This window comes from Tympanuchus pallidicinctus, unplaced genomic scaffold (genome assembly GCF_026119805.1).
Source record: "Tympanuchus pallidicinctus isolate F22 unplaced genomic scaffold, pur_lepc_1.0 scaffold6, whole genome shotgun sequence".
NCBI lineage: Eukaryota > Metazoa > Chordata > Aves > Galliformes > Phasianidae > Tympanuchus > Tympanuchus pallidicinctus.
Genome location: NW_026294780.1, coordinates 5959433 through 5987324, shown reverse-complemented (window position 1 = coordinate 5987324; position 27892 = coordinate 5959433). Strand labels below are relative to the sequence as shown.

The window sequence follows — 27892 nt, the reverse complement described above, 5'->3', positions numbered from 1 at the left end:
TGATGTTTTTCCTTTTGCACTCCAGGAAGAGGAGTTGTCATTATAGCAGTAGTTGTTACTGAAATTTGGTTCAGTACCTCAAATCTACCACTCATCTTCTCCCTGCTGATTTCCATAGTTATCTGTCTAAGATGTATCAGGGGAAGAGCACCAATGTTCATAGGCAAAGTGACCTTTCCCTTCTCTTACAAAAAAAAAAAAAAACGAAAACAAAGCAAAACAAACAAACAAACAAAAAAAAAAAAAAAATAAAATAAAAAATCCACTTCCCTCAAAAAACCCCCCACAAAACAAAACAAAACAAACCCCACTGAGACAGATAAAGTAATGGTACCAAGTAAAGTTGATTGTTTTAATCCTGTAGTTATTAACTTGGTCTTACAGCAAACACTGTCAATAACAGTTCTTTCATTGTTCAGTCAATTCCAACTTGGACTCTTGAGATCACAGAACCATAGAATGGTTTAAGTTGGAAGGGACCTTTAAGATTATTCCAAACTCCCTACTATGGGCACGGACACCTCCCACTAGGTAATGCTGTTCAAAGGCATTCTTAATGCCATTCTTAATAGGAAAGGAGAAAGAGTGCAGTGTTCTTCCTTGAAGAGAGAAACATCTTGCCAAAAAAAGGAATATTCAAGTGAACCAAAACTTATTTACTGAATGTTAAAAAAAAAAATTTGCAAACAAAATTTCTGTTTTTCCCGCAATAAAACAAAAGTTGATATTTCAGTTCGAATGAAATATTTTATTCAACCAAAATTATTTTGAACTTGAAGAAATTTTACCAGAAAGCAAACTGCATTACACTGGTATGGAACACATTTTCTCAAATCAACATGAGACACCTAGTAACAATTTTGTGGACAGTTTTGCATTCAAAAGCATTCCTTTGGACAGAGCCAGAAGATATTTGCTTTTATATGGCAAGTTCCAAGGATGTTTTCTGGCTGAAGACTTGGCCTGGGAGCAAATATTTTCAGCTTGGTACAAGAAGTTAGTAGATGATACCACTGTATCCTGTGAAGGAAAGATACAAGCTGGCATATCCTTGCTTTCTTTTACCTTTACTGATTTAAATTTGCAAGCCCTGGAAGACAGGAACAAAAGAGTTCCTGCTGAGAGCTGGGAAGCCAGAGGCTGTCACTCCAAAGAGCCATCTGAACAGCTCTGGACTATAATTAAGACTGCATGTGTGTTTATCATAGCCATCAACTGACCATCACACCTTAGACAACCCACCACTACTGAAGATCAGCATCCCCCAGCAACAAAACATCACTGGATTGAGGAGTGGTGAACCATTTTTGCCTTGCTGTGTCTGTGTACTTATATGTCTGTATGTCTGTCCATCTGTCTCTCCTTCCCCATTTTCAACCTTTGCTCTTTGTATTATTTTATTTTGCATTCTTTGTAGCAGCTGTTGTCTAATATTGTCTTAGAACTTTTAACATAGAGATAACTTCTCCACCAAAGTACTCTTACCTATATTGCTTACAAATTGTTATTAGCAAATTAGCTGATTTTAGCTCCAAGTAGAGTATTAGTTGTTATTATAAAGCTCTCAATAAATTTATTTGTATTATTTCTCTGAGTCCTGGATGACTCTGTCATGATAGTGACCACTGCTGATTAGGGAAGACACAACTCAGGAGACAGAAAAAGGTTCATTTCCCTCGAAACACACCGAGTGGGATGAGATAGAAAAAGAGGATCTCTTAAGTCTCTCCCTAGCCCTCTATAGAATTAAATCAGTCTTTTACTTGTATTGCTCTGCTATAGAAGAAATCTACTGAAACATATCTTCCTTTCAAAATCAAGGCTCTATATTCCTTCGTCTCAGCTAGCAGTTCAAATAGTCTACCCTGATTGCATAGCTCAAAATAGAATCCTAGAACTGTTTGAATTGGAAGAGACAATTAAAATTCATCTAGTCCAAATCCCCTTCAATGAACAGGTATATCTACAGGTAGACCAGGTTGTGAAGAGACCTGTCAAGCCTGATCTTGAACATCTCCAATGACATGATGTCCACATTTCTGTTCAGCATGTTCCAGGAAGAATCCAATCTAAATCTCCCCTCCTTTAGTATGAAGCTTCTTGTCTTATCACAACAGATCTTGCTTAAGGGTCTGTTCCCTTTTTTCTCATAGCTCCCCTTCAGATATTGAAAGGTCACCCCAGAGCCTTTTCTTCTTCAGGCTGGACAGCCCCAGCTCTCTGTTTGTCCTTGTAGTGGAGGTGTTCCATCCCTTGGATTATTTCTGTGGCCCTCCTCTGGACATGCTCTAACAGGTCCACATCTCTCCTGTGTGGAGGACTCCCTATTTGAATACTGTACTCCAGGTGGGGCCTCACCAAAGAGCAGAGGGGCAGGGTCACCTCCCTCGATCTGCTGGCCACACTTCTTTTGACGCAGCCCAGGATACAAGATGGCACATTGCTGGTTTGTGTCCAGCTTGCCATCCACATGTAGCCCCACGTTCTTTTCAGCAGGGCTGTGCTCCAAACATTACATCTCCTCACTTATATTAGAGCAGGGGTTGCAGGTACAAGACTTTGCACTTGAATTTACTGAAACATATGAAATGCACCTGGGCCCACTGCTCAAACCTGTCTAGGTTTCTGGCTGGTATCCCATCCCTGAGGCATGTAGACTTCACCACACAGCTTCCTGTCATCTGTAAACTTGCTGAGGATGCATTTGATCCCTCTATCAATGTCATTGATAAAGGTATTGGTCCCAGTACTGACTCCTGAGGGACACCACTTATCACCAATTTCCATCCATACACTGAGCCATTGACCTTCACTCTGAGTACAGTCTTGCAACCAGTTTCTTGTTCAACAAACAGTCCGCCCATCAAATCCATATCTTTCCAGTTTGGAGAAAAGGATGTTATGGTGGACCGTGACCAAGGCCTCACCGAAGTCCAGATAAATTACATCAGTGGCTTTCTCCTTGTCCACCAATGCAGATACACTGACATCGAAGGCAGCTAGTTCTTTCAGGCACGACTTGCCCTGGGTGAAGCCATGCTGGTTGTCTCCATATCACCTCCTTCTCTTCCATGTGCCTTAGCATAGGTTCCAAGAAGATCTGTTCCGTGATGTTCCCCACCACATAGATGAGGCTAACAGGACAGTATTTCCCTGGCTCATCTTTTCTACCCTATGAATGAACTTTTATGTATGAACTTGCATGGCTTGCTACTCCATGGAAAGAGAGGGGAAAATTTCTTCACTAAGATAGGAAAAATAAAGTAACAGTAGTTGTTCAGTTCAAAGCGATACCTTCTCTGAGCTATACTTTTTTAAACAATTACAATAGGTTTAAAAAAACTGTCTTTTTTACCTTATTTAACATTTTGTCCCTTCGCTAAATGCAAAAGGATAGGTATATCATATTAAGATATTGTTTTCACATGCAACTTGTTAATATCTGCTTGCACAGTGTATGATATTTTTTGAAGCTATAGAGAACCATTGTGAGCTTCTGCTGCAACTTCCGGAAATGATTGCTTCTTCCATTGCTTCTTACTTCTTTAATCAGATATTGAATAGGTACTGTGGTACTTGTATAAAGAGCCAATCTTAAAGTTATTGATCTATTGGACATTATTTGGAAGCTAATGCAGCACTAACTCTAGTTCCTTCTTGACCCAAATAGATTCAATTGTTCAGTCATATTGTCTGACCTGCTGTACTTTACTGGGCTGAAGATTAGTAGTTAGAGAAAGACTGCAGTATACTTTACCTTTTTGATCTGAAGTACATTTTAAGAGTTGCAGAATATCACAACTCAACATTTCAAACCATTTGGATCAGACAATCTCCAGTATCAGCCTTTCTTGGATCAGTGAGAATCCAGCCAACTCTGAGAAAGTTAGCTTTTACATGAAGATAAAAATAAAATAAAAAAAAAAGCACATAACTCTCCTACAGGTCTTCAGATTTTTTCAAATATGTATGTTGTTTAATGTCCTCGTCTCCATTATCTTCTGATATTCTCAGTATGACCTCTGACTGCATCTCCATTTGCACTGAATTTTGTTTCTGTTTGGAAAAAAAATTGCATAATGTGCATCTACATTCGATATTCTGTCTGAATTTTATTAAAAGCATGCTATCTGTTTGATGTATCTGGGATTAGTACTGATTACTTCTTCCATAATGATAACTGTGATACAGAGATCACATTAGTTACTGTCTCCCTCTAAAAGGTGCTCATAAGCACATTTGCTTCATTGTTATGAACCCTATCTTTTTTTGGTTATTGCCCTGCAGGATATTGACCAAGAGTTTATGTCAAAGTAATAATCCAGCTTTCCAATATTATATTTATGTGCTGGATAAAACAGCTTATTGCAGCACCATTCTTCCCAATCTTCTTAACTGTTATGGTATGTCCAAAGCCAAAATCTCTGCGGTGTCAGCAATATTAGAGATACTAATCTATTCCATATGTTTTATTCAATTTCTCTTTCCTAGAAGTGTCATCAACAGTCATCTTAGTCACTTACAATAATCATCTAGACAATAATTACAGCTATGCTGAGGTTTTCCTGTCAGAGGTGTGAGTAGTGTTTTGTAATAGGGAACAGAACTGTCTTCTTCCTCTGTCAGTGACATTTAAATATATATTTTTTGTGGTCATTGATTGCTGCAATTTTTGATCTATACAGGGAATAAAAATGGACACCTGAATAGTAATGAATGCCGTTGTAGATTGCTGGCAGATACAGAGTATGTGTTTAATGATGATTTTGTTTTTACATTCTAGTAGTCTGTAATCAAAAGCCACAGGAGTAATTATCAATTACTTACTGGTGAAAAGGTACCAAAAGGTACTGGTGAACTGGTACCAAAGGATTTTTGCATAGAGGAGACAGCAAATATGGCACCCTTAGGTCAAATTCAGTCAGATATTTTTTGACAGAAGTGTCACAGAAATGATCAAATCTTGAAAATAGAACATAACTTTAGTACAATTCTGGAGCTCTATTGGATTTTTCTTTCCTGAGAAGATGACTATAAAGTAAGAGGGGAACAGAACACTCCTTAGGAGCCATCCCAAAAATGAACTCCAGGTGAAAGTTCAAAACACATGCCATCAATCTCATCATTTTATGATATCATTATGCAGCATATACACACTGGTTTCTCCATAGATTTGTCTGTAAGAAGGTAAAAGCAAACAAAACAAAAAAACTCACTCCCTTTGCCTCAAAATTCTAATTGTGATTCATGAATTTTGATGGTCCGTGGTTGCTGTCAGAGTTTGCAGCTACATACATGCATTTAGAAAAAAAAACAATAAAACAATTGAAAGACACACTCTTATTCCCCTCGGAGTGGAGGTGTAGCTCTCATTGGCAACTGGCAGTCACAATAGTGAATGCACTTGCAGAAGAAGTTCAGATATTGTAGTCAAAGTACAGCAACAGTGTTGAGTAAGGTAGATAAAAGGGTATGAAACAAAGGCTCCTCAAAAAATGTTTTAAATACATAGGATGAAGGAAATCCTCATAATAGTTTTTTATTTACATCTCTCTGGAAAACACTGTTTGGGCACACCTTCATCTTTTCATCATATGCTATAGTAGAACCAGGTAAGAAAATCTTGCTGTGTCTTCTGGAGAGCAGCTCATTGTGTAGCTTCACTGGATATGCAATAAGATAGACTACTGCCTGACCAGAACATTTTTTCTTCCAGCTCACACAATCACATGCAGCAAGAAGAAGCATTGAATATGCTAGCAATAGAGCTGTATTAAGTAAATCACATAAATATTGGAAACACGTATTTTCTGTTTCATCCAGTCAATTTGTAACGCTAATTTGTAATTTGTTTTGTAACTTGCTAAGAGATAAGTCAGAATCTGAATTTCCTGTCACGTATCATATTTTTCAAAATAAAATTTCTGTAAATGATTTTATCTTGCAGCACAGGCACTGTTGTGGTAGCTTGCATTTCATGTATTGCTGAGCTTCCTCTTATTTTCTCTAAATGTGTGTGCTTACTACATAATAGCCAATGACTTGCACTTCTCCACAAAGAACTTCCCTTTCATGACTTTCCCACATTCTTATACCTGTAAGACCGTAGAACTGATCATTCTGGAAGAAGTCATGACTGCTCCTTAAAAGAGTGGTCCACTGAGCGTGGAAATGCTGAAACACTTTCTCTCTGAGACACACTTAAGGTAGTAATCTCCTGAGGAGATTATCCTTTCTGAGAAAATCGTTGTCCTGTAATCTCCACAAACACTCTGTTCTCTTTCGGCTTCAGTACAAACACTCTACATACCTTTTCCCCAGTTCTTCTTAAAACTGACCCACTGCTTCAAATGCAATGTTATGCTGCTCTGATTGCAGGTAATATTACGCACATCACTGTAGCAAGAGAAGAAAGACACTCTACCTGGTGATGAGTCTCATCTGTAGCTAACCAAGTTGTAACTTTATCTGTAGGACCTGGAAAGGGCATGGTTATAACTTCCAGGAGTCTGTACCTACAAGAGAGTGATATAGACACACAACTCTAGAATATCTGCAAAACAAATTATTCAATAATACTTTGCAATAAATTCATCTGAAACAGACATCGGGTAGCAATTTAAATGAGTAAGAAAGTTAAACATTGAGAGGAAAACGTGCACTCAAATGGAGCGCGGTCTCTGGTCTGAGAGAAAGATTTGGTGTGAATGTAACACATCTAAATTTAGGTGGTTAGGAGCTGCCTAATAGCCTCCAGAGATACTCCAGAGCTCTTTCCACTGACTAGAAAGGTGTCTTACACTTCAGTGAAGATTGTAGGTGCCAAAAAAATAACATGAATTAGATGTTAGCATTAGGCAGACATCTATTTCTAAAGATATTCTACTCCTTTTTTGATTCATCACAGACATTTTGCTCAGCATTTTTCCTAGCTCTTCTTTCACTTAACCAGTTTTAACTTGCTAAAGTTTTAAAAGGATTGTAGTATGGATATGTACCTGCATTTGAATTTCAACAAAAACAAGAGACTGTGGCATGCAACCATGCTTATAGCTGGAAAAATGCTCCTGTTTTCATAAGTAAAAATACTACCTATAAAATGTGATAATCAAAGGAAGAAACATAGAGAACAGGGGCAGGCATAGTGTCAGAAATGTGTTTTAATTCCTATACTGAAATCTAGTGCAATTCAAGTTGAGCAAGAGTGAGGTCTGCACAGAACCATGAAAACATTTTGCACTATAACAAAGGGTTATATGTTGGCTTTCAGTACTGTGTAAATTTACCACAAAAGAAATCTACCAGCTGAACTGATCTCTTGAGACCAGAAGCACTCCTTATTATTTGACCAGAATACTGTTTTATGTTTAGATGCAGGTGGGTTTTAATTGCTTTCCTTGTGCCAGTGGAAGCATTTTGTACTATATTTTAACAGTTTCATATCCAGAGTACCTTGAGTTCTTGTTTGCTAAAACAAAGTTTATAGTAACTTCTTCTATCCTAACCAGGAACTTTAATTAGTTTTCAATTAATTAATTTATTTACTTCTAACACTGCTTCCATTTTATATCACACCTTCCAAATACTAAGGCATCTTGAGTTATCAGCTTGTCCTGATTTATTCTTTTCCCAGTTCAAGAAAGCCTTTTCTGCTATACCAGTAGGAAATATAAGTAGCTGAGCAGAAAAGCAATGATGTAGAGTCTTTTGGTTGCATTAATTTATGGTGGGTGTAGGGACACTAATGGTACAGCAAAGCAAATTACTTCTGTCAGCCTGACTTTCATTTTTTTACTTATTTCTTGTAAGCTGTCTGAGTTAGAGGAAAGGAATGCTCTAGGCAATACCCATGAATTATGAAATGAAGTTGGGCAACATGGGAAATGCAATTCATCTTTGGTGTGATTAGTGTTGGTAGCTCAGAATGCAGAATCCATAAAACCATGGGGCAAAATCACACTGAGAAGAGCAGTCAGGCTACTGGCAGAGATACAGCTGAGAGCATCTTATGAGACTGGAGCTCCCCAGACAGTGATGTAATCCGTGAGGTGCTCAGTAACGGTGCACTACTGCACACCTCTGATAAAGCAATAGCTGTTACTGCACTATTAACTGCTTTTTGTAAGTAATAATTCATTTGTAAAGATCTCTTTTACAACAAAAAATTGTATTATCTGTCAGAAATGTGTATTACCTTCTACATGCACATATCAACAAACTTCCAAGGAAAATCAGAAGGCTGAACAATGTGAGGCTTAGCAATATGCTGTCCACAGTTTCTTCTTAAAAAGAAGAAATGATAATGTTAATAATATGGGAAAGGGTAGTTCATAAATTGATGAATTATATATTAATGACTCATAAATATTTCATCATTCGTGGGCTGCTACAGATTTAAAGAGTCTTTTCACCAAGCTTTTTAGGGGAAACGGAGCCTTCTGACTTCAGCACAGTTCTCTCCTTCTCCCTTTAGCCCTCAGCCTTGCTGCTACCTTCATCCCACACTTTCCTCATCTTCCCCTGCACCAGTGGATTCCATTTGCTCCTTTCCTTGGATTGCTGCTCTCTTATGTTGGGCATGGTCAGTCCTTTCACAGCATGCATTCATCCAGCCTGGATATCATGCTCTTCTGTCTGTCTGTTGCTGACACTCCTGCTGCTGCCCAAGTTGCTTCTGGATTATTGCTGTTGCCACCTCTCATCTCCACACACAACCAGTCTCCCACCACTGCTTGTTCACCCCTTCACAGCTGTAACTGGTTTAAGGCAAAATGAAAGCAAAATCTTTTTGTCAAAAAAAAAGAAAAAAAAGGAATTCTCTTTGAATCAAGAAGCAACATATTTTTTGCATTAGACTTACCTAAAGAAATGCAAGGAAACAATCTGAAAGACATATTTATACCATTCAGAAAATATTACTGTTTTGTACTTTGTATTCCTTCCTCTACAATAACCCAATCAAAACTATTGTATATTTTTTTTTTTCCAAATTGTGTTTTTGTTTAATATCTGGCTTTAGAACCATGACTTCAAACTAAGTACTTTGAAGAAGAAAAACAGGAAGGAACAGTTCTTGAAATTTTAGTAGTCCTAGGTCAGAACGATTTTATGGCCAATCTAGATAAAATTCAAACAAAATGGTTTGAACCCGTTTGGGGTTTAAACAAAAATATGAAATATCACAAAATTAATGTGAAAAGAAAAAAAGCCCTCAGACTTCTGAGCCTAGAAAAACCTTTATGTTCTACTAAAACACAAAGATATTCTCCATTCACTTTAAGCTGAAAAGGAAGTTTTTCCATTGTCTTTCAGGTTCAGTGCTCAGAAAATATGTTCTGAACAATTTCTGGACCATGAAGCATTAATACTTCATTTTGAGGTGATTGTTCTGCTGGTAATCCTTTCTGACTTACACACTCAAGACAAGGGAAAGCAGTGATCTCTGTGTCAGCCAAACCACAAAGAGGTTTGGTCCTCTTGCTTTCTTTCTTTGTTTCAGAAAGTTGGAAGACAAAAAGCATGCGTTCTTTCAGTTAGGTTATTTTATACTTTGGGGTTTTGTTTTGGGTGGGTTTTTTTGTTTGTTTGTTTTTCATATGCAAATGTTTAAACTCAGTCACATACAACAGTAAATTGAACCAAAACAATTGGCTTGGTCTGCAGAATTCAGAACACCTCTGAATTGCTATTAACATCAAAGTGATCTATGAATGCTCAGAAGCTCCAAAAATCAGACCAATTATTTCAAGTTTCTATATATGAATAAAGCTGATCAAACATTTCTCTTTTAGCAGAAAGTTTCTATACCAAACAGTTCAGTTTAAATTGTCTTATTTTTCAAGGGCATATGCTAATTCTGGTGGAAAATGAATATATTTCCCATGAGAAAATTAACAAATTCTTTTCATGTCAAAGGAACATTTCAGAACAAATATTTTAGTTATGTTTTGAATTATGTTATTTCGTTTTGATGTATCAGCTTTTTAAAATGGAGAATGAAATGTCTCTGAAAAATGCATTCTTAAAGAAATGTATTTTTTAGATAAAACATCAGAGTGTCACGTGAAATCAAAAAAAAAAAAAGCAGGTCAGTTCAAGTTGCTTCAAGACTTTCAGCAGAAAAAAACTGACACATTCTGAAATAAAAATACCCAATGGAAGTTTTTTGGTTTGGTTTTTTTTTTTCACTTTTAGTTTACTACACAGAATGTATCAATCTTTTATAATCACTTTGTCTAAAAAATTAGGTATGGGTCTACTATGAAATTACCATGAATTACACTACTAATGACAGACTTTTAAAAAAGTCTAGGCGGTATTAAAGTACACTTCATAACATCCATTTATGATATATTTTCCCAGTTAAAAACAGCCAAAGTCATTTCAGCTGAATACAAAATAAAACAGACAGAAAACCCTCTCTAAGCATCAAAGGAGTTATTTAAAAAGTTGCCTGAGTCTGTGATCCCTCAATGTAATATACTCCGTAGATTCATATTACAAAAGCCACTGATCCTCTCCAAATACAGGAAGGAAGAAGGGAAATTGCTGTATTACATGAACTTGTGCAGAGTTACATGCTCCAGAGGCAAATCAACTTTCTGCACCAAACACATGGAGATATGACATATTATAAGCAATGGCAGTCCTGTCTACCACAGTTTTTCCTGAAGTAGAGAAAACAAGTTGTGATTGTTAACCTCAGCAACAGCTGTTGAGGAAGTTGGGAAAGCAGTGGTGTTGAAAACAGTTGAAGGACAGTTGCAGCTGCTGAAAGCAAGGTTTTATATAGTGGAATTAGGATGAGTGACTGCCTAGGTCCATTTCCTTCTTCTGATGAGGGGCTGGCAGAGAATGAGTAAATCTACATCTCCTCACAAGGAAAAGCCCTTCAAATTTCCCCTCCCTCCACTGTCTACATTTCAGTTCAAATGCACCCAGCCTCACACAAGGCCAGGCAGACATCTGCTGGCCACGCTACTGAGCAAGTCTCATTTTCTATTCAGTGAGAAGAAATAAGAATTTCTGATGAACAAATATCTGATGGACAGAAGTGCATCCTCTCTTTCATCACAGTGAGCAGATGCACCTCCTCTCTCAAGCATTTCAGAAGTGAAGTCTTCTGAAATGAAGTAAGTGAATTTAATCCAACAGAGATGTTTAGCTGAGAGATGCCAACAGAACAGTGGGATGTGGTGAGGTATCTGACGGCGTAGGCAGGCAATATCCTATAAACTCTATTACTGAATTTACATTCAATCCATTGCAAAAATAGCAATGCCTGCCATTGCATTACCTGTCTCTTCAGATAAGCACGTACTTGAATCTTAACAGATCAGAAAGGCATATTCCAAAATGCATAGTCTGCTGCATTAAATATTTATATTGTATTGTTTTATTAGCAATAGCACTGAACATTTTTACATGCCATCATTCAGGGAAGTCTATGCACCACTTTTTCTACCTAAATATTGAGTGTTGTTCATCCCACTCTACTGCTTCCTTTTTACCCTTTTACCCAACCTGACACCATGAAGCAACTGTACATGAAGGCATTTTTTTAACCATGGAAAGTACCAGTTTCCCTTGTTAGCATACAAATTAAAATCTAGTCATAGGAGGTGAAGGAAAAAACATGGCTTTTGTTTAATTTATACTAAAGCAAATGATGGGAGTCAGAGCGCATATACTTGAATTAGAGCTTAACCACTTCTTATCTCTGTCAGGTGAGAAATTATTCACAGAATGTTAGGGATTGGACAGAACCTTGAAAGATCACCTAGTCCAATCCCCCTGACAGAGCAGGAAGACCTAGATCAAGTCACACAAGAATGCATACAGGCAGTTTTTGAATGTCTCCAGAGAAGGAGGCCCCACAGCTTCTCTGGACAGCCCATTCCAGTTTTCTGTTACCCTCACCGTGAAGAAGTTTTTTTCTCATATTAATAGGGAACCTCCTGTTTTCCAGCTTGCACCCATTGTCCCTTATCCTACCACTGGATGTCACTGAGAAAAGACTGGCTCCATCCTCCTGACATCCTCATTCTTTACATATCTTTATAAACATTAATGAGGTCACCCTTCAGTCTCCTCCAAGCTAAGGAGACTCAGCTCCCTCAGTCTTTCTTCGTAAGGGAGGTGCTCCACTCCTTTAATCATCTTTGCAGCTCTGTGCTGGACTCTCTCAAGCAGTTCCCAATCCTTGAATTGAGAGACCCAGAACTGGACACAACATTCCAGATTGTATTCTCTTGATACAGTAATAAAAATGTTAGATTTAGTTCCTAAGAACTGTGATTTAATGAATATTATGACATTCATAAGTTTCCTGTCTTAAAACTCCAGCTGAAATCATTTCTAAAGATGTCCATTCCAAAAAAGGCTGGAAGGTGCACCTTTTAGAAGCTGTCACAAGTCACCTTAAGACATCTGCCCTGTGTTAAACTAAGGACCAAGGAAATACGACCCATTAATTCAAGGACTCTGTTTCCCCACAACATGTAGAACTGTGAGAGCTGGTGCATGGCATGGACCTCTTTGTACTGCTACTGTACAGTGATACAGTAAAGAGGAGATCCATGACTATGAAAAATTAAATATGCTGAGTGATACTAACATATATGGTTACAGAAGTTACAAATGGTAAATACATGATAACTTACCATCATAAATAGTCACCGGTTCACTCCAATCACTCCAAATCTTGTTTGTTATGCATACCTCTTTCTTGGCCCTCACTTGTGCGGTACATTTTTTTGCTGGTCTAAGAAGTAGATACTCATATTTCTCTTCACTGACATCTACAATCTAGGAAGATAGTTTTCAGGGGTTATTTTTTTGTGATTTCATTTTGCAGTTAAAACAGATACAAGTCTAGGAATTTCAAATACTATTATTTATATCTCAAATCCAGTGGAAAAAGATTTTCAGAAAAAATGTTTATATTCAGGCACAATCTGTCTTTTTGGTAGCATGTATTAAATCTTAGAAAATCAAGAAGAGACTGAACTGATAAGATGGAAGAATGTATCAGCTTTGGTCAAATGGTAAGTATCTGAAATCACTGATTCCCCTTTAATTTTTTTCTTACTCCAAGTGTAGGGTGAATACAATAACAATGAAACTACAAGTTCTAAGGTTTTTGTGGGGGTAGTATGTTGCCTTTGGTTTTCTGGTAGAAAAAAAAACAGTTTTCAGCTGTCTAATGCTGTAGATTGTCTATTACTTTAGTGACTCTCTTGAAACATCTTTAACTGTGCTTACAAATCAAAGTATGCCACTTCAAAAGATAAAAAATACACAAGATGTGTTCATAACAGTTCAGACCATCTACAAAATGCTACAAAAACTGGAGCCAAACTTATTATCTAGAAGAATGAGTCACAATCTACATCTTACATATGACATGCCTGTCATACACACTATAATAGCTTTTGACCTTTATGTAACAACATGGAATTATTGACTCAGTTTGTGGCTCACTGTAATCCACAGACCTTTTTTCTTCTGCATTTCTGCTTATGCATCAATTACTCATTTGGATTTTGCATATGTGACCTATACTTCCTAACAACAGTATTTTCCTTATTGCTGAATTTTGTCTTGTTGATTTCAGATTTCATCATTTCAAATTCAAATTTTGTTTTCTATACTACTTGCTAACCCTTCCTAGCTTTCACATATCTGTAGACTTTACTCCCTACTTTTAAGCTTTGTCTCTTTGTATTACAGTATTATTAACATTATTCACAAAGTCACTTCCTTTGGTATTCATAATAAATACAGACTTGCATATTTTGATCTTCCTCTTAAGTGTCTGTCAACAAATATCTATAACCCTGCTTGTGGAAACCCTAATAACAATTAACACAGAATTTCAAACGTGCTCCATCCTCCTCCCTCCTATTCCTCCTGTAACATCACTGTGTTTTTTCCTTACCTTTGTCTCCTCATTTTGTATCCCTTGGCTACATAACTACTCTTTTAATTGTTACTAGCTTTGATGCTGATTCTCCTCAAAGCTCCCCTCATTCAGGTATGTTAGCAAAGATATAGGTGCTTCAAGGAAAACACAGATTAAAAGAGAGCTTGAACAAAAACACCAAAGGCTCAGAAAATTCACATTCAAATAACATCTGAACTCCTCAGTATCATATGTTCAGTTAAGTGCTTCCTACTCTTTGTGAGTGTAAATAAGAAGCTGTGTGAAAACATTTCAGCACTTACTACTCTATAATTTTAAACTGCCAGCTGGTACTGCCACCTTACTTGCATCGTGCTCCATAAACTAAGCTACAACACTGTCCTATTTTTTACTGTTAAAAGAAGCTGCTGATACATGATGAAAGATTATTAAATATATATAATATATGCAAATAACAGGAATGATTATTTTAGTTATGTATGTATATATAACAATATTGACATGTAAATTGTAACCACAATCCTGCAAGGATTCACATGCATTTCACATGAATTATTCACTGAATAAGGCATGAATTAAGTATGAGAGGAAATCTTTGCAAGGCTAAAGCCTGATTGCAAATTTCAGGAACAAATTAATATTGCAATCTAAATTAGCAAATATATTTTAGTTTTGAGGAGTACATTGAGAGCTGACATAGTTCTATTTCTATGGTAGAAAATCACATGATTTAATCAATACTGTCTTTCTACAATTTATTAATTTCCTACTAAAATGCAGCTACATTTCAAATCAAGCTTTTTTAAAGTTTCTGTCTAGAAAAGAGAATGCTTTAATATATCTACAAGCATTTTTCTAACAAGCTGCTTTTACATGTTATCTCAAAATTCATATGGGACATCAAGAAGGAAGAGATGCTATTCAGACAAAAATAGATTCAAAATGTTCTGTGCACGATAGAATCATATTTACATTCAACTTTAAATTAAAAAAAAAAAAAAAAAAAAAAAAAAAAAAAAAAAAAAGAAAGAAAAAAGTGTAATTTCAAAGAGTCATAGGATGGCTGAGGCAGGCAGGACCTTGTGGGTCCCTCAGGCCCAGCCCCTGCTCCACCAGGGCCACCCAGAGCAGGGTGCCCTGAACCACGTCCAGGTGGCTCTGGAGATCCCCAAGGAGGAAACCCCACAGCCTCTGGGCAGTCTGTGCTGCCGCTCTGTCACCTGCACAGCACATTAGTGCTCCTGACATTCAGAGGGAGCTCCTGTGTGCCAGCTTGTATCCAATGGCTCTTGTCCTGGCACTGGGCATTACAGAGAACAGCCTGGCTGTGTCCTCTTTGCACCATTCCTTCAGATATTTATATACCCTGATGAGACCTCCCTCAGCCTCCTCATCCCCCCAGGACGAAAAGTTCCAGCTCTCTGAGTTGTACCTCATAAGTTAGGTGCTCCAATCCATCCCTAATCACCATCTTCAATTCATGTAAATGTTTTTCTCTTTTTACTTTTAATGCCTTTTGGTTTCAATCAGTACATGCTAAGATTTAAAACTTTTCGTTTTGCTAGAATCATCTCAGGAAACACTTAGCAAAAGAAATATGTCCTTTAGTTGGAATAAATCCCTTCATCAAACAAATACTGCAGGTATAATAACATTTTAAAATCTTTAAAATTTAAAATTCAGAAGTTGTTCCTTCTGAACAACTCTGTAAATAGCTGAGCATATTTATATAAGGAAAAGCATAAATAAATCTATATATTATTTCTGTAGAAAATAAGATAACTTCAATTCCAGATCAAATATGGTAAGCTGGAATCTGCCCAGTGTATATTGGCCAGCATCTTTCTGGCAAAACACATAGTATCTTTACAGTGCAACAATAATGATCCATTTATTTCCTGAAGGGGAAAAAAAAATGATTAAACGTTAAAGTCCTATCTTTGGACAGAAATGATACAGAAAAAATGAATTCGAACACTTTTTAATAACATATTCTTCAGGTTGAACATTACCTCTCTAAAAAAAAAAAAAAAAAGGTTTCTACCATTACTTTTATTTCTCAGTATTCACAAGTTAGCATCTTTTATCAATAATAAAAGGTCAGAAATCTAAGTGGTGTTAATGTAACAGTAAAATTAATGAAAAACAAAGCCAACAAAAAAGCCCACTTGAATGCAAGCATAAATCTGAAAAAGTTGTAAAATATGTTGCTTCTCTCTTTTGTTGAGAAAGACAAAAAATTTTGGATTATTTATGAAAGACCTTGGGATTTCTTCAAAGTTTGTTTGAATTTTAAATCCTTTAAACACAAGGGATGCCTATTTTTATAGAAATTATGCTATGTGGAATAAGTATATTACCAAAAATATGATTACCTTACTGTCTGTTATTTTCACTTGATACTTAAAGCACTTTTTTTCTCTTGAACCAATGGTAGGTGGGGGTTTCCAGTGAATTTTAATACTTCTGTTTTCAAGGGAAACAGAGACGTTGGTTGGTGGGTTCAGTTTCTCTGAAAATGAATACAGAGAGGTTTGTGCACTTTGTGTTGTTTCTCATATTTATGTGCATCAGCCCTTGAAAAAGACAATTGATTATTATGGAGTTACCACTTGCAAAGAAAACACTCAGTGAATGAGACATTTTCTTTAAAAGCGTCACTCACTGAATGACATTCATTTCTGCCTCAAAATAAAGGGAAAGATTTTTTTCTTCTCAGTATTTCCACCATGTCTCATGGGATACCCCAAGTCTGTCTGTATAATTTGGAAAATAATGGAGTTAGAGCTCTCACTGATGGGATACTGAAGGGCTGGCAACTAGTGGCAGGTCTTATTCACACTGTCAGGTTTATTACACATGCCTATAATATCTATTTCTTCTTGCAAATAAGCAGAAGAAAACTTGCTATAGATAAATGTTTTTCCTTTGGAGCAATGCAAGCTTAGGAGATAAAAAAGCGACATGGACCTCTTGGAATGTGTCCAGAGGAGGACCACAGTAATGACCAAGGAATGGAACACTTCCCTTATGATGGCAGGCTGAGAGAGTTGGGGCTGTTCAGCCTGGAGAAAAGAAGGGTATGGGGAGACCTGAGAGTGGCCTTTCAGTATTTAAAGGGGGGCTATAAGAAAAAGGGACAGACTCTTTAGCAGGCTGTGTTGTGATGGGACAAGGAGAACGGATTTAAACTAAAAGAGAAAAAAACGGTACTAGATATAAGGAAGAAGTTTATATAATAAGTGTGGTGAGGCACTGGCACAGGTTGCCAGGAGAGGTGGTGGATGTTCCACCCCTGGGGTCATTCAAGATTAGGCTGGATAGGGCTTTGAGTGCCCTGATGTAGCTGTTTCCCTGTTCATTACAGGATGGTTGGACTAGGTGACATTTAAGTATCCCTTCCAACTCAAACAGTTCCACCACCACCACCTTGTTCTCATCAAAAAGTGCAAGCTGCGCAGTAGCCACGAGGTTTTTTTTTTTTGGAGAGGGAAGGTGAACTGGTTTGGAAGCAAGAGACATTTTTGCATTTTTAGGTTTTAGCATTTGTTGTAGATAAGCAAGTCCACAGTCGCTTTCTATCATGGAGTCCACTGAGGCACTGATCTGGGTACAGATGTGTGCAGGCTATTCAGGCAGCAGGAACCCTCGCAGCTGATGTTGCATTGCCACAAAGGGACAAACCACAGTTGCAGTTCTCTTATCAGCCCTATCAGCAGAGATGTGTTCACCACAAAGTTGTGGGACTGCACTAGTTGCACAGCTGCAATGTGGTGCTCTGTTTTCCTGCAGCTGTGGCTACATGGCCCTGTCTTGCTCTACTGGAAGGTATGTTGTGCTGAGGTTCCCTTTTTGGCTTTTATTTTGCCTTTCCCATCTACAGGAGTCTCATTTTGGAGCAATGAGAGTGCTCCACAAAGTCAACAAAAGTATCTCAGCCTTGTAAAGTTGTTCTGTTCTGCCTGCCCCCAAATCTGACCTTACTGGCAGTGACCAGAACTCACCTTAGGGGTCAAGGTGCACCACAAGCCATGAAAGGTGAGGAAGATAAGCAACATCATCTTTGTGTTCAACCTCCAATATGAAAAAGACATATTTTTCACCTCTGAGATATTTTTCCCAGAGGATATCATCTTGTTGTGAGTGCACTGAGGTTTGGACAAGATAATCTGAGAGGTCTTTTCCAACTTTAAACACTCTATGATTCAGCCATTTAGACAGCTAGGACTAAGTTGCCCTAATAAGCTGAGGGTAAGTTTGCTGCATGCCATGAAACTTTTGCAGTGTATTTTAGAAGTAAGATAGGTTTCTGCTTGGCACTGGGGCAGGAGGGGAAACTGCTGGCTTAACCATCAGCGAGCTCCTCCAAGTTGGCTACGAAACACAATACAGTGTTCCTGCAGATTAGTTCTTTCCTCCTTGGTTTTTTTTTTTTTTTTTTTTTTTCCTGAAAAAAAGACTTTCATGAAGATATTTTATTTTGCTAAAGCAGAACATACTGCTTTTAACTGCTTTTAACTGCAGCGTAAATACTAAGGTAAAGCCAATAATTCTAATGTATGAAAACACAGTAAATCAAATCTAGCTCGGAAGAGATTTTGATAAATTTGACTGAGTTTTTGTTTTCACCTGAATTATCCTGATTCCTATTTTACAAGTCTAGAATATGATCAATACATTCATTATTTGAAATGTATTTAATTCTGCAATCTGTGCTAAAGCTCAGGAGAATTTCTTACTAATGAGATTAATTCAAGCAACACAGAGAAGTTAGGAAAAATAAATATATCTGATCATTCGGCTGTCAGTAGTTAAAAATCACTATCAAAATATTTTTAACTGAAAATGGCTTCATAAATAAATAGAGATGTTTTTAATGATTCATAACACTCATATTCTCAAATACAGTTATTAATGATGGATGTGTGTTTAGACTCCACGTTAACTTGTTTTCCTCAGGACAATAAGAGAAAGAAATTACAGAAAAGAGAAAAACTGGAGGAAAGAATAGTATAATGCTTTTCAAATTGCATGGAATTAAATCTTTAAAACAGTTTCTCACAATATCCTATTATTTTCTAAAGGGCAATTATAGGTAAACAGTGGTATTACTTCAAAGAATAAAACCAAAGGCACAATCTCTTTCTCTCTCTTTTTTTTTTAATCTTTGTGTAAAATTCCCAGGGATATAAATGTATAGCAAGTTGGAAATAATATTCTAGTTTTGTCACACTTCTTTCTCTTGTTTCCTTGATTCCAGATCAATGAAATAACCAATAAACAAGTTTTTCATAATAGGCAGTAATAGATAATACTTACCTATTTTCTGAGGTGTAAAACCTTTATAATAAGACAGTCTTCTTGAATTATTTCTCAGATCTACTACAGATATGTTTAAAATTATTTTCCTTAGTGGTTGGAAAGATATATCTTTCATGTGGCATCCAATATTTTTATTCCTTGCATTTTTTATATATTGCTGGCATTCAAAATATTTTTCTATGTGTCTGTTGGAGGGAAATATGAGTCTTTCAGATCAAGGTATAATAGAGCTTAGACAAGGTATCACAGATTTGGTGTTTTAAAACAAACAAACAATAATTTCATACTAATTTACTAATTTTGCACAAGATCCTTACCTGTATGAAAAAAAATACTGGACATCTGCAGGATCTTCTGCTTTAATATGCCAGGTGCAATTGAAAAAAGAAATATTATATATGATGCAGGAAAGATTCTGAATATATACTGCAACAAAGAAAGGAGAAAAAAAGAAAGTGTGCCATTTCTGTTACTTAGATTTTCTAGGAACACAATGGATGCCTTTAAGACCTGTCTTGTATCCTTATCTCTAGAGGGGCAGTTAAGCACCGGGTGAGAGCAAATGGATTTTTGGGGCAATAATAACTGAGAAGTACTTCTGACACTACAACCAAAAGCCTTACTAATACAGTTAAAAGAAAAAAAAACAACATCTGGATTCTTGCTGAAGAACTCTACTCTTCTAAGATTTTCTGAAACCAGATAATACAAAAGGCAGTCTCCAACAGAGTTAGGAGTTAGGGAAGATGGAGACTTGGAATAACATTCTGACATCTCACTCAGCTGAGGTGAACCTGAACATGTCTTAAATAGTTACCAGTATTCCAAGATGCTGTATGTCATTCTCTTAAATGAATATTTTAAAAATATGGTATAAGATAATAATTAACTTTTAGAAACTATCCAAGTAAGACAACACTGCAAGGAATGCTTATGTGTCTTAATGATATGCAGGAAATAGCTGACCTGGAGGAGATCTGTATGTACATTCTGTCCAGCCGCTCTCCTTAATTAGGTCTTCTGTTTCTTTCATAAAAACTTGTGTTTTAACTTTAGCTTTAAAACCTGTATGTAGCTCAATACGTATCCTTTTTTTCTTTTCCTGTAGTCTTTCCTAAAAAGAGGAAGAAGGAATTACATTAAGACAGACAGTAACAATGACTGAAAGGCAAATTATGCAAATTCATCTACCAAATGAAGTAATGTGTGATTTCACTTAAACTACATGTAACCATTGAACAACTTACTTTCCTTTCCTGAAATGTATCAAAGAATGTGTAACTCAGAATATACTTCACACTGTACTTCTCTGTCTCTTCTTTTGTCAGGTTGTTGTTCCAGTACAGAATAACTTGTGACTCTTTCTTGGTAACCTGCAGATCATTATGTAGCCGAAGTTCATCTGCAATTAGAATGACATTACTGAGAGAAAAAGTGATCCCTTACTACATACACAAAGGATTTGTCTCCCAATAAGGCCTGCATACTCATCAGCTCCCCCTGGGAGCTCTGTTCTCATATAGAATAGGTGGTCAAATTCAAGAATATGAGTGACTTTAATAGTGAGATTCACGTTTACCCATCTACATCTCGCAGTATGTTAGGTAATTCACTTTTACCTGTCTTGGACAATTTTCCTATTGGTTGTAGAAAGAGGCTTGACAAGAAGATCTGATCAGATAACTGAGATGGCTAGCATGGGATGAAACATTACTTAATTTTTTACTTACCCACTACATCTGGTTGTCTTCTTGCCAAACCAGTAGAAAACAGTGTCTTATGCTGGAAAAAGCTTAGCATCAGCACAACAGGAACATATGTAACATGTGCCATATTAAGTGCTTAGGGTCATAGATTTGTAGAAACTGAGAATTTAGTTCCAAGTTTGGCTCACTTAGAACATGATGTTTTCATTTTTCATCTGTGAAATAATATGACATCGTCACTTAACCACTGAAGTGACGTCAGAAGTCTAGGAAGAAAACATGAAATGAAACATGGTTAATGAGTCTTGTTGGTCACTGCCTACTGTTACCAGGATGCTTGTATTTAAACCTGTGCTTGGGCTGTTTACCATAGTCAAAGAGGATATTTATCATATTGAGCTGGTGTTGAATTGGGTCATTGCACTGATTGTATGGCAAGATCAATGAAATTGCAATACTGATAGTGCCTGATAGCAGACAGTTTGAGTGGGAATCACCTGACATACATTTGGATAGATACAAAACCAGAAGCTCTATTTGTGTGAGTGACCTAGCCTCTAACAGCAGCAGGCCAACTGTCACTACTGGGTTGTAATTCATATTACCTGTTCCAAGCAACTGCAACTATCTGAGGAGAGATTAATTATGACATTCTTAAAAGTGAGTATTGGGAAGATTGCACCACCTTTGCTAACTGTGGGATACAGTAAGCAGATTGTGTGCTGGTTAAAATTGGTTTTAGAAAGATATATAAATTGCTCAGACAGCTAAATATTTATTCAAAGGCAGATCTCTTGATGTAAGACGACTTTGCAGACAGTTCTCTATAGAATGAACAAGTCTCTATGATCAGGGTCTTTCATTCACCAACTAACTCATTTATCTTCAGTTTTACATTTTTCAGTACTAAAAACGTACAGCAGAAGGCCTTTTGGAGCAACTGTCTATGACAGTGCTCTTGATAAATTGACTAACAAGAGGCACAGGTTGTGCAGAGGAAAATGTGTGAATCTTTAGCACACTCCAAAAAAGTTTACGTGTTTACACAAAGTTACCTGGAAATGTATACATACACATATGCACATACATATGCACATATAGGTACATTTATAATGCTATTTTGGTTCAATGCAGTAAACAACAGGTAATTTAATGAATTGTATTGTTCTCAGGTTCTCACTTTTGTTTACATCCAAACCCACACTAAAGCAATCAATAGTATTCCTACGAACATTTATGTACTTTACTTTAGCCAGTAGAAAGAGAAAAATGGGGTGAAAAACACTAAACATTTAAATATGAAACATTTGTAGCTGTGAGTGCCATGACACTTGTGGAAAATGTAAGTGAAAAGACTTAAAATAGGAAAAGGAACAAAATAAATCTTAAAGAAGGAAATGTTGTCAGTGTTAGGAATGAAAATAGAAATAATCTGTGAGACAATATAACTGACTGAACTCAGAGAGATAGAGGAAACAGTGGTAGAGAAGGAAGGTTTCTAAGCCTGAATGATTATTTAAAAGGCAACCATCAGTTTGAGTCAAAAATGGGCATTTCAGGAAAAAGCACTGCTGTTTCCCAGAGGCAACTTGCTGCTAGGAGTACCTTTTGTACAACACTGAAGGCACTGAAGGCAATCCTATGCCCACAGCACAGTGAACTCTGGCAATCTGCTGCCATGGGAGGTGTCATGGAAGACAATATCAGCAGGCTGAGAACAAGGCAAAGTAAACTTGTGGAGAGCATGTCTGTGGAAAGGGACTAAAAGTTTGATAGGAAGAAATGCTGTAACATCTCTAATTCAGCAAATGTGGATGTAGGAGTTGGCCAAAGTTGTGGATTATTTAACCCCTCAGGTCATATCTTATGTTTACACACAATCAAAGTATCATAGAATGATAAGTTTGAGCAGACCTTAAAGATCATCAAGCTCCGACCCCCTGCCATTGACAGGGTTGTCAACCAGCAGATCAAGTTTCACAGGATCTCAACCAATTTGGCCTTGAATGCCTCCAGAGATGAGGCATCCACTACCTCTCAGGACAACCTGTTCCAGTGCCTCACCACCCTCTAAGCAAAAAATTTCTTCCTAACATCCAATCTGAATTTCCCCGCTTTTAGTTTAAAACCATTCTTCCTTGTCCCATCACTATCAGACTGTGTAAGAAGTTGGTCCCCCTGGCTTGTAAGCTATCTTCATGTACCGGAAGGCCACAATGAGGTCTTATGGGAGCCTTCTCCAGGCTAAACAAGCCCAGTTTCCTCAACTTTTCATCACAGAAGAGGTGCTCCAGCCCTTTGATCATCTCTTCATGGCCCTCATCTACACCTCCTTCAACAGCTCCGCATCCTTCCTGTACTTGCGGCTCCCAGGTTTGGACACATTATTCTAGATGGGGCCTCACAAGGGCAGAGTAGAGGGGAAAAATCCCCTCCCTCTCCCTGCTGGCTGATCTTTTGATGCAGCCCAGGATATTGTTGGCCTTTCAGGCTGCAAGCACACAATGCTGGCTCATGTCCAGCTTTTTGTCCACCAAGATTCCCAAGTCCTCCACAGGGCTGCTTTCAATGAGTTCTTTCCCCAGCCTGTGCTCATATCTGGGACTTCCTCAACCCAAGTGCAACACCTTGCAGTTGTCCTTGTTAAACCTGCTTATGTTCTTTTGTGCCCACTTCATGAGTATGTCCAGGTCCCTCTGGACAGTATTGCTCCCTTCTGTTCTGTCAATTGCACCACTCAGTTTGCTGTCATCAGTAAACTTGCTGAGGTTGCACTCAATCCCACCATCTATGCTATTGATAAAGATATGTAAGAGCACTGGTCCCAAGACGAATCCCTGGGGGACACCACTCACGACCAGCCCCCACTTGGACATAGTGCCATTGAGCACAATCTTCTAGCTGTGACCATCCAATCAATTCTTTGTCTAGTAGTCCAACCTTCAAATTCGTATGTCTTCGATTTAGAGATACGGATGAGATGCACCATCATGTCAAAGGCTGTGCACAAGTAGAGATAGATAATGTCCTTTGTCCACCAATACCATCACTCCATCATTGAAGGCCATCAGACAGATCTGGCACAATGTATACCCTTGGTAAAAACATATTAGCTGTTTCAGATCACCTCCACATCTCATACATGCCTTAACATCTCTTCCAGGAGAATTGGCTTCACAGTCTTCCAAGGCACAGAGGTGAGGCTCACAAGCCTGAGATCCTTCCTCGGGCTTTCCTTTCTCCCTTCTTTGAATATGAGATTAATATTTCTTTTTCCCAGTCACCGGGAACTTTGCCTGACAGCCACAATTTTTCAAATACGATGGAGAGCAGCTTGGCAGCCAGTTCCTTCATGACCTTGGGATGCATGTTGTATGGTTCCATAGACGTATATGCACTCATTCGCATGAAATAGTCAATGAATTGGTCCCCAGAATACAGCAGAGGGAAAACAAAAGGGGATTAAAAGACATCCAAAGATAAAAGGCTTTTAGATCCACTACTTGTCAAAGCAAGCAGATTTTCATTAATGTCCATTCAGATGAGCAGGATCACTGAGTATTTTTTCTTAAACATGAACAGAGAGAACAGTGTCCTAGTGTTGTTTTAATTACAAACATGTAATTAAACAAACATGCTTTATGTTGGCATATGGTGCCAAAATTCAGTCCATGAGATGCAAATTAAAATTCACAGCCTGACTTTTTGTGTTTTGAAGGCCTACTCTGGAGAAATAGATTCTAGGCAAATATAATAACAGGCAGTTCAGCTGTTTTAATAGGATAGAAAATATGGGAATAATGTAAATTATATTAAAAAAATAACCAAAAATCAACAAAGTCAGATTGTTTTCTAAACAGTTATCTGTCAAAAAATCCCACAACAAATCTCTTTTATTATCACAGAATCATAGAATCATAGAATCATAGAATCACAAGGTTGGAAATGACCTACAAGATCATCTGGTCCAACCGTCCTCCCATCACCATTGCTACCACAAACTAAACCATATCTAACAGCTCCTCATCCAGACACCTCTTGAACACTGCCAGGGATGGTGACTCCACCACCTCCCTAGGCAGCCATTCAGTGCCTGACCACTCTCTGAGAGAAAAAGTTTTTCTTATATCTAATCTAAATCTCCTCTCATGCAGCTTGCGACTGTTTCCTCAGGTCCTGTTTGTTGCCTGGGAGATGAAAGTATTCTTAATAATTAAAAAAATACTATTCTTACAATTAGCACATTTTGTTGTTACTGTCTTTTGCTTAACTCCTTGTTTTTTTGTTGGATTCCAGGTATAACCAATGCCAGATGGTTACTGCCAAGCAATGTCTTTGTTCCGCAATAGTGGGTTGCTAGAGTTATGTACAGGGAAGTAATGCATGGCAATCTGCCTGTCATGCACCAGAACAGCTGCAGAAACTGTAGAAAATGTGCAAAACACACCTGAATCTGTGAATCTGGAAAGTAGACAGTTAGGACAAGAAAATGAAAGTAACAAAACCCATCTGAGCAAAACTTAGACTAGCTACTACGGATGTGTGGAAAAATAGCTGTTTAATTTTAAAAGTTCAAGAGAATGGAGAATTTCCCGAAGTATAGAGGTTTGCTCTGGCTATGCATTTGAAGAAATAAATTTTTGAAACACTTGTGGGTCTGATTATTTGAATACTTCTCAATACAAAAGATAAGAACTAAGTAAGAACATTTTTTTAATTTTCTTTGAAAAATATTGTTAAATCAAAAAGGCAATCTTGGGTATTCCTGAAATATACGTTGTACAGAATTTAGAGGACAAATTCAATCATTAAGCAATAAAATTTTCATTTTTAAGCTGAAATTCAAATTAAAAAGCATCACAAGAAATAGCTGAATCATGAAGAAATATCTACAACTTACACATAATTTAAGGCTACAGATTCATATTTTTCTGAAGTCCCCATATGTGATAGTACATAATGTTGGCATTGACTAAGGAATAATGAAATAAAAAACATAGGTCAAATAAATACATTTTAAATACAGTTAAAATTGCAGACTATTCATCTTTGTTTTTTCAAATCTTACCTTCCCTTTAATGCTTGTTAATTGCATGCAGCATCACTTGGGCTGAGAAGGTATAGAGATAAGCACAGGAGAACGTCTCAAAGACTATAGCCAGAAATGATTCAGGAGACTTCCCTTTTTCTCAAGATACCATCTCAGGAAAGCCCACTGCTGCTGTCACTTCCTCCTGTGGGAAGAAAACACACCATGAACATCAACTGGAACATTAGTCAAATTCTTCAAAACACCTTGAAAAGGGACACACCTTAATAATTGGCCCAGTGGACGTGATGTTACTATTTTTTCTCTTTTCATATGGAGAAGAAAGATTTCCAAACATTTTACATACTGCAATGAGTTTTTATCTTTCAAGAAAAAGTCATATTTCAGAATAAATTAAACTATGTTGTGCAAGTGATAGACATGAAATTAAAATCCAAGAAAGATCATGCCCTCATTGCCACTGTTCTCCTGGTTTTCTGGTGATTAATATACATGCTTCAAGGTGGAATAAATCAAAATAAATTAATTACTTAGTAACAACTACAATGTCAGTTTGGTAGACTTAAAAAATGTCATGAAGGTAAAAGAACAAACTCCTACTCTTTGAACAGGCATGGTTAGCTGTTTTACTCCCAGAAGCTTTGCCCAACTTAACATCTAATTCATGGATTTATTATTAACACATCATTTTATTCATACAAGCTGATATTTTGTATTCTAGTTTTCCCTTAAAGCTGAATTTGTGGGAGAATTTGGATAATTCACTCCTGTCTTCCTGGGAATATGGTTTGAAACTGGCACATCTCTTTGTTCCAGTTAAAAGTTATTTGCTGAGCATTTTAAACTTTCCAGGTTTTGGTGCAAAGACATGAAATGTGTCTAATGTGTCAAGAATGTATTATGAAATGCCTTTTTAAAAAATCTCCAAATTGGACAAGCTCTTTATCTTCTTAAAAGCCTCATTTTACATGCAATGCCACAAGCAGTTGAACAAATCAAATAGTCTTTTTCCTGTTGTATGCTATGTACACACTGCTGTGCTCCACTCTAGAGCATAGAAACTGGCTCTTCTACTTCAGTTTTCCCCATCTTTAGCAACCACACACAGTAGACAGATGCTAACAGAGGAAGGATTCCAGTCCTCTCCTTGCTTTAATTGCAAAATGTCTTCAATTCCGTTTCATGCAGAGGTTATAAAAGGAAACAATGGAAATGTTTTTTATTCTTTATAATCCATATTAAAAATACAGAAGTTAAAATAAAATTAATACAAGCAAACGAACAAACAAGAAGAAATCTCATACAAAACCTCAATGAAGTGTTCCAAATTCTTACTACTGAAGCCTCCAAAACTGCTGATTTGCACGTTGGTTATGTCCAATATAGCTCAGTCTTTTAATAATACGAGTGTTGTTTATTTCTGCTGTGATTTATGTGACTACTTTATACCTGTATTTCTCTGATTCACAGATTCAATAATTTTTTCAATATTGGTTTTAGACTGGAAAATAATGTATTTAGGAAAAAATGGAAAAATAATTTAGGAAAAAATGGAAAATAATGTATTTAGACTGGAAAATAATGTATATAATGTACATGTAATTTTATTTTTAACACCAGAAAATGTAGTTATGCAAGGCATACGGCCAAAAGAACATTTTTACCTCTTACTTTTCCCTTGTTTTGGTGTTTATCAGATTTAAGCTTAAAGGTGAGTGTATACAGGAAGTCTTACCTCTCTTGCTTAGATAATGGGGAGGCTTAGATAAAGGGAGGTGATTCTTAACAACTTCAACTAAGTTTATAGGTGTGTTCCATTTAAGTGAGAAGAAGGTGACTTTAGGTCTGAAATCCAGTGGTAGTAGTAGCAAACCTGGCCACAGGCTCAGT

The 27892-nt window shown here is 37.1% G+C and overlaps 1 protein-coding gene across 2 annotated transcripts; it reads right to left on the bottom strand.

Moving 5' to 3' along the window:
- Positions 1-424: 424 nt before the first annotated feature.
- Positions 425-26179, bottom strand: LOC128071784 (interleukin-5 receptor subunit alpha-like). 2 transcript variants are annotated; one of them, XM_052664838.1, is made up of 11 exons: positions 26021-26179; positions 20977-21218; positions 20494-20648; positions 20213-20360; positions 19564-19672; positions 19244-19431; positions 16300-16436; positions 12663-12807; positions 8195-8282; positions 6425-6515; positions 425-4056 (listed from the first exon to the last, which is right to left on the bottom strand). In XM_052664838.1, the coding sequence occupies exons 2-11, from the start codon at positions 21077-21079 to the stop codon at positions 3940-3942; spliced, it is 1281 nt and encodes a 426-aa protein (XP_052520798.1). In that variant the 5' UTR covers positions 21080-21218; positions 26021-26179; the 3' UTR covers positions 425-3939. The 2 variants fall into 2 exon arrangements, with proteins under 2 accessions (XP_052520798.1, XP_052520799.1); XM_052664839.1 differs by having other exon boundaries at positions 19564-19600.
- Positions 26180-27892: the final 1713 nt, after the last annotated feature.

What these genes read in the sequence shown, in the direction of transcription:
- LOC128071784 (XM_052664838.1), bottom strand. Translation starts at nt 21,079, where the DNA reads ATGGCACATGTTACATATGTTCCTGTTGTGCTGATGCTAAGCTTTTTC. An exon ending in AAGACAACCAGATGTAGTGG is followed by an intron (nt 20,649 to 20,976) that starts GTAAGTAAAAAA and finishes TTCTAATTGCAG; the next exon opens with ATGAACTTCGGCTACATAAT. An exon ending in ACCGGTGACTATTTATGATG is followed by an intron (nt 8,283 to 12,662) that starts GTAAGTTATCAT and finishes CTTCTTTTTAAG; the next exon opens with AAGAAACTGTGGACAGCATA.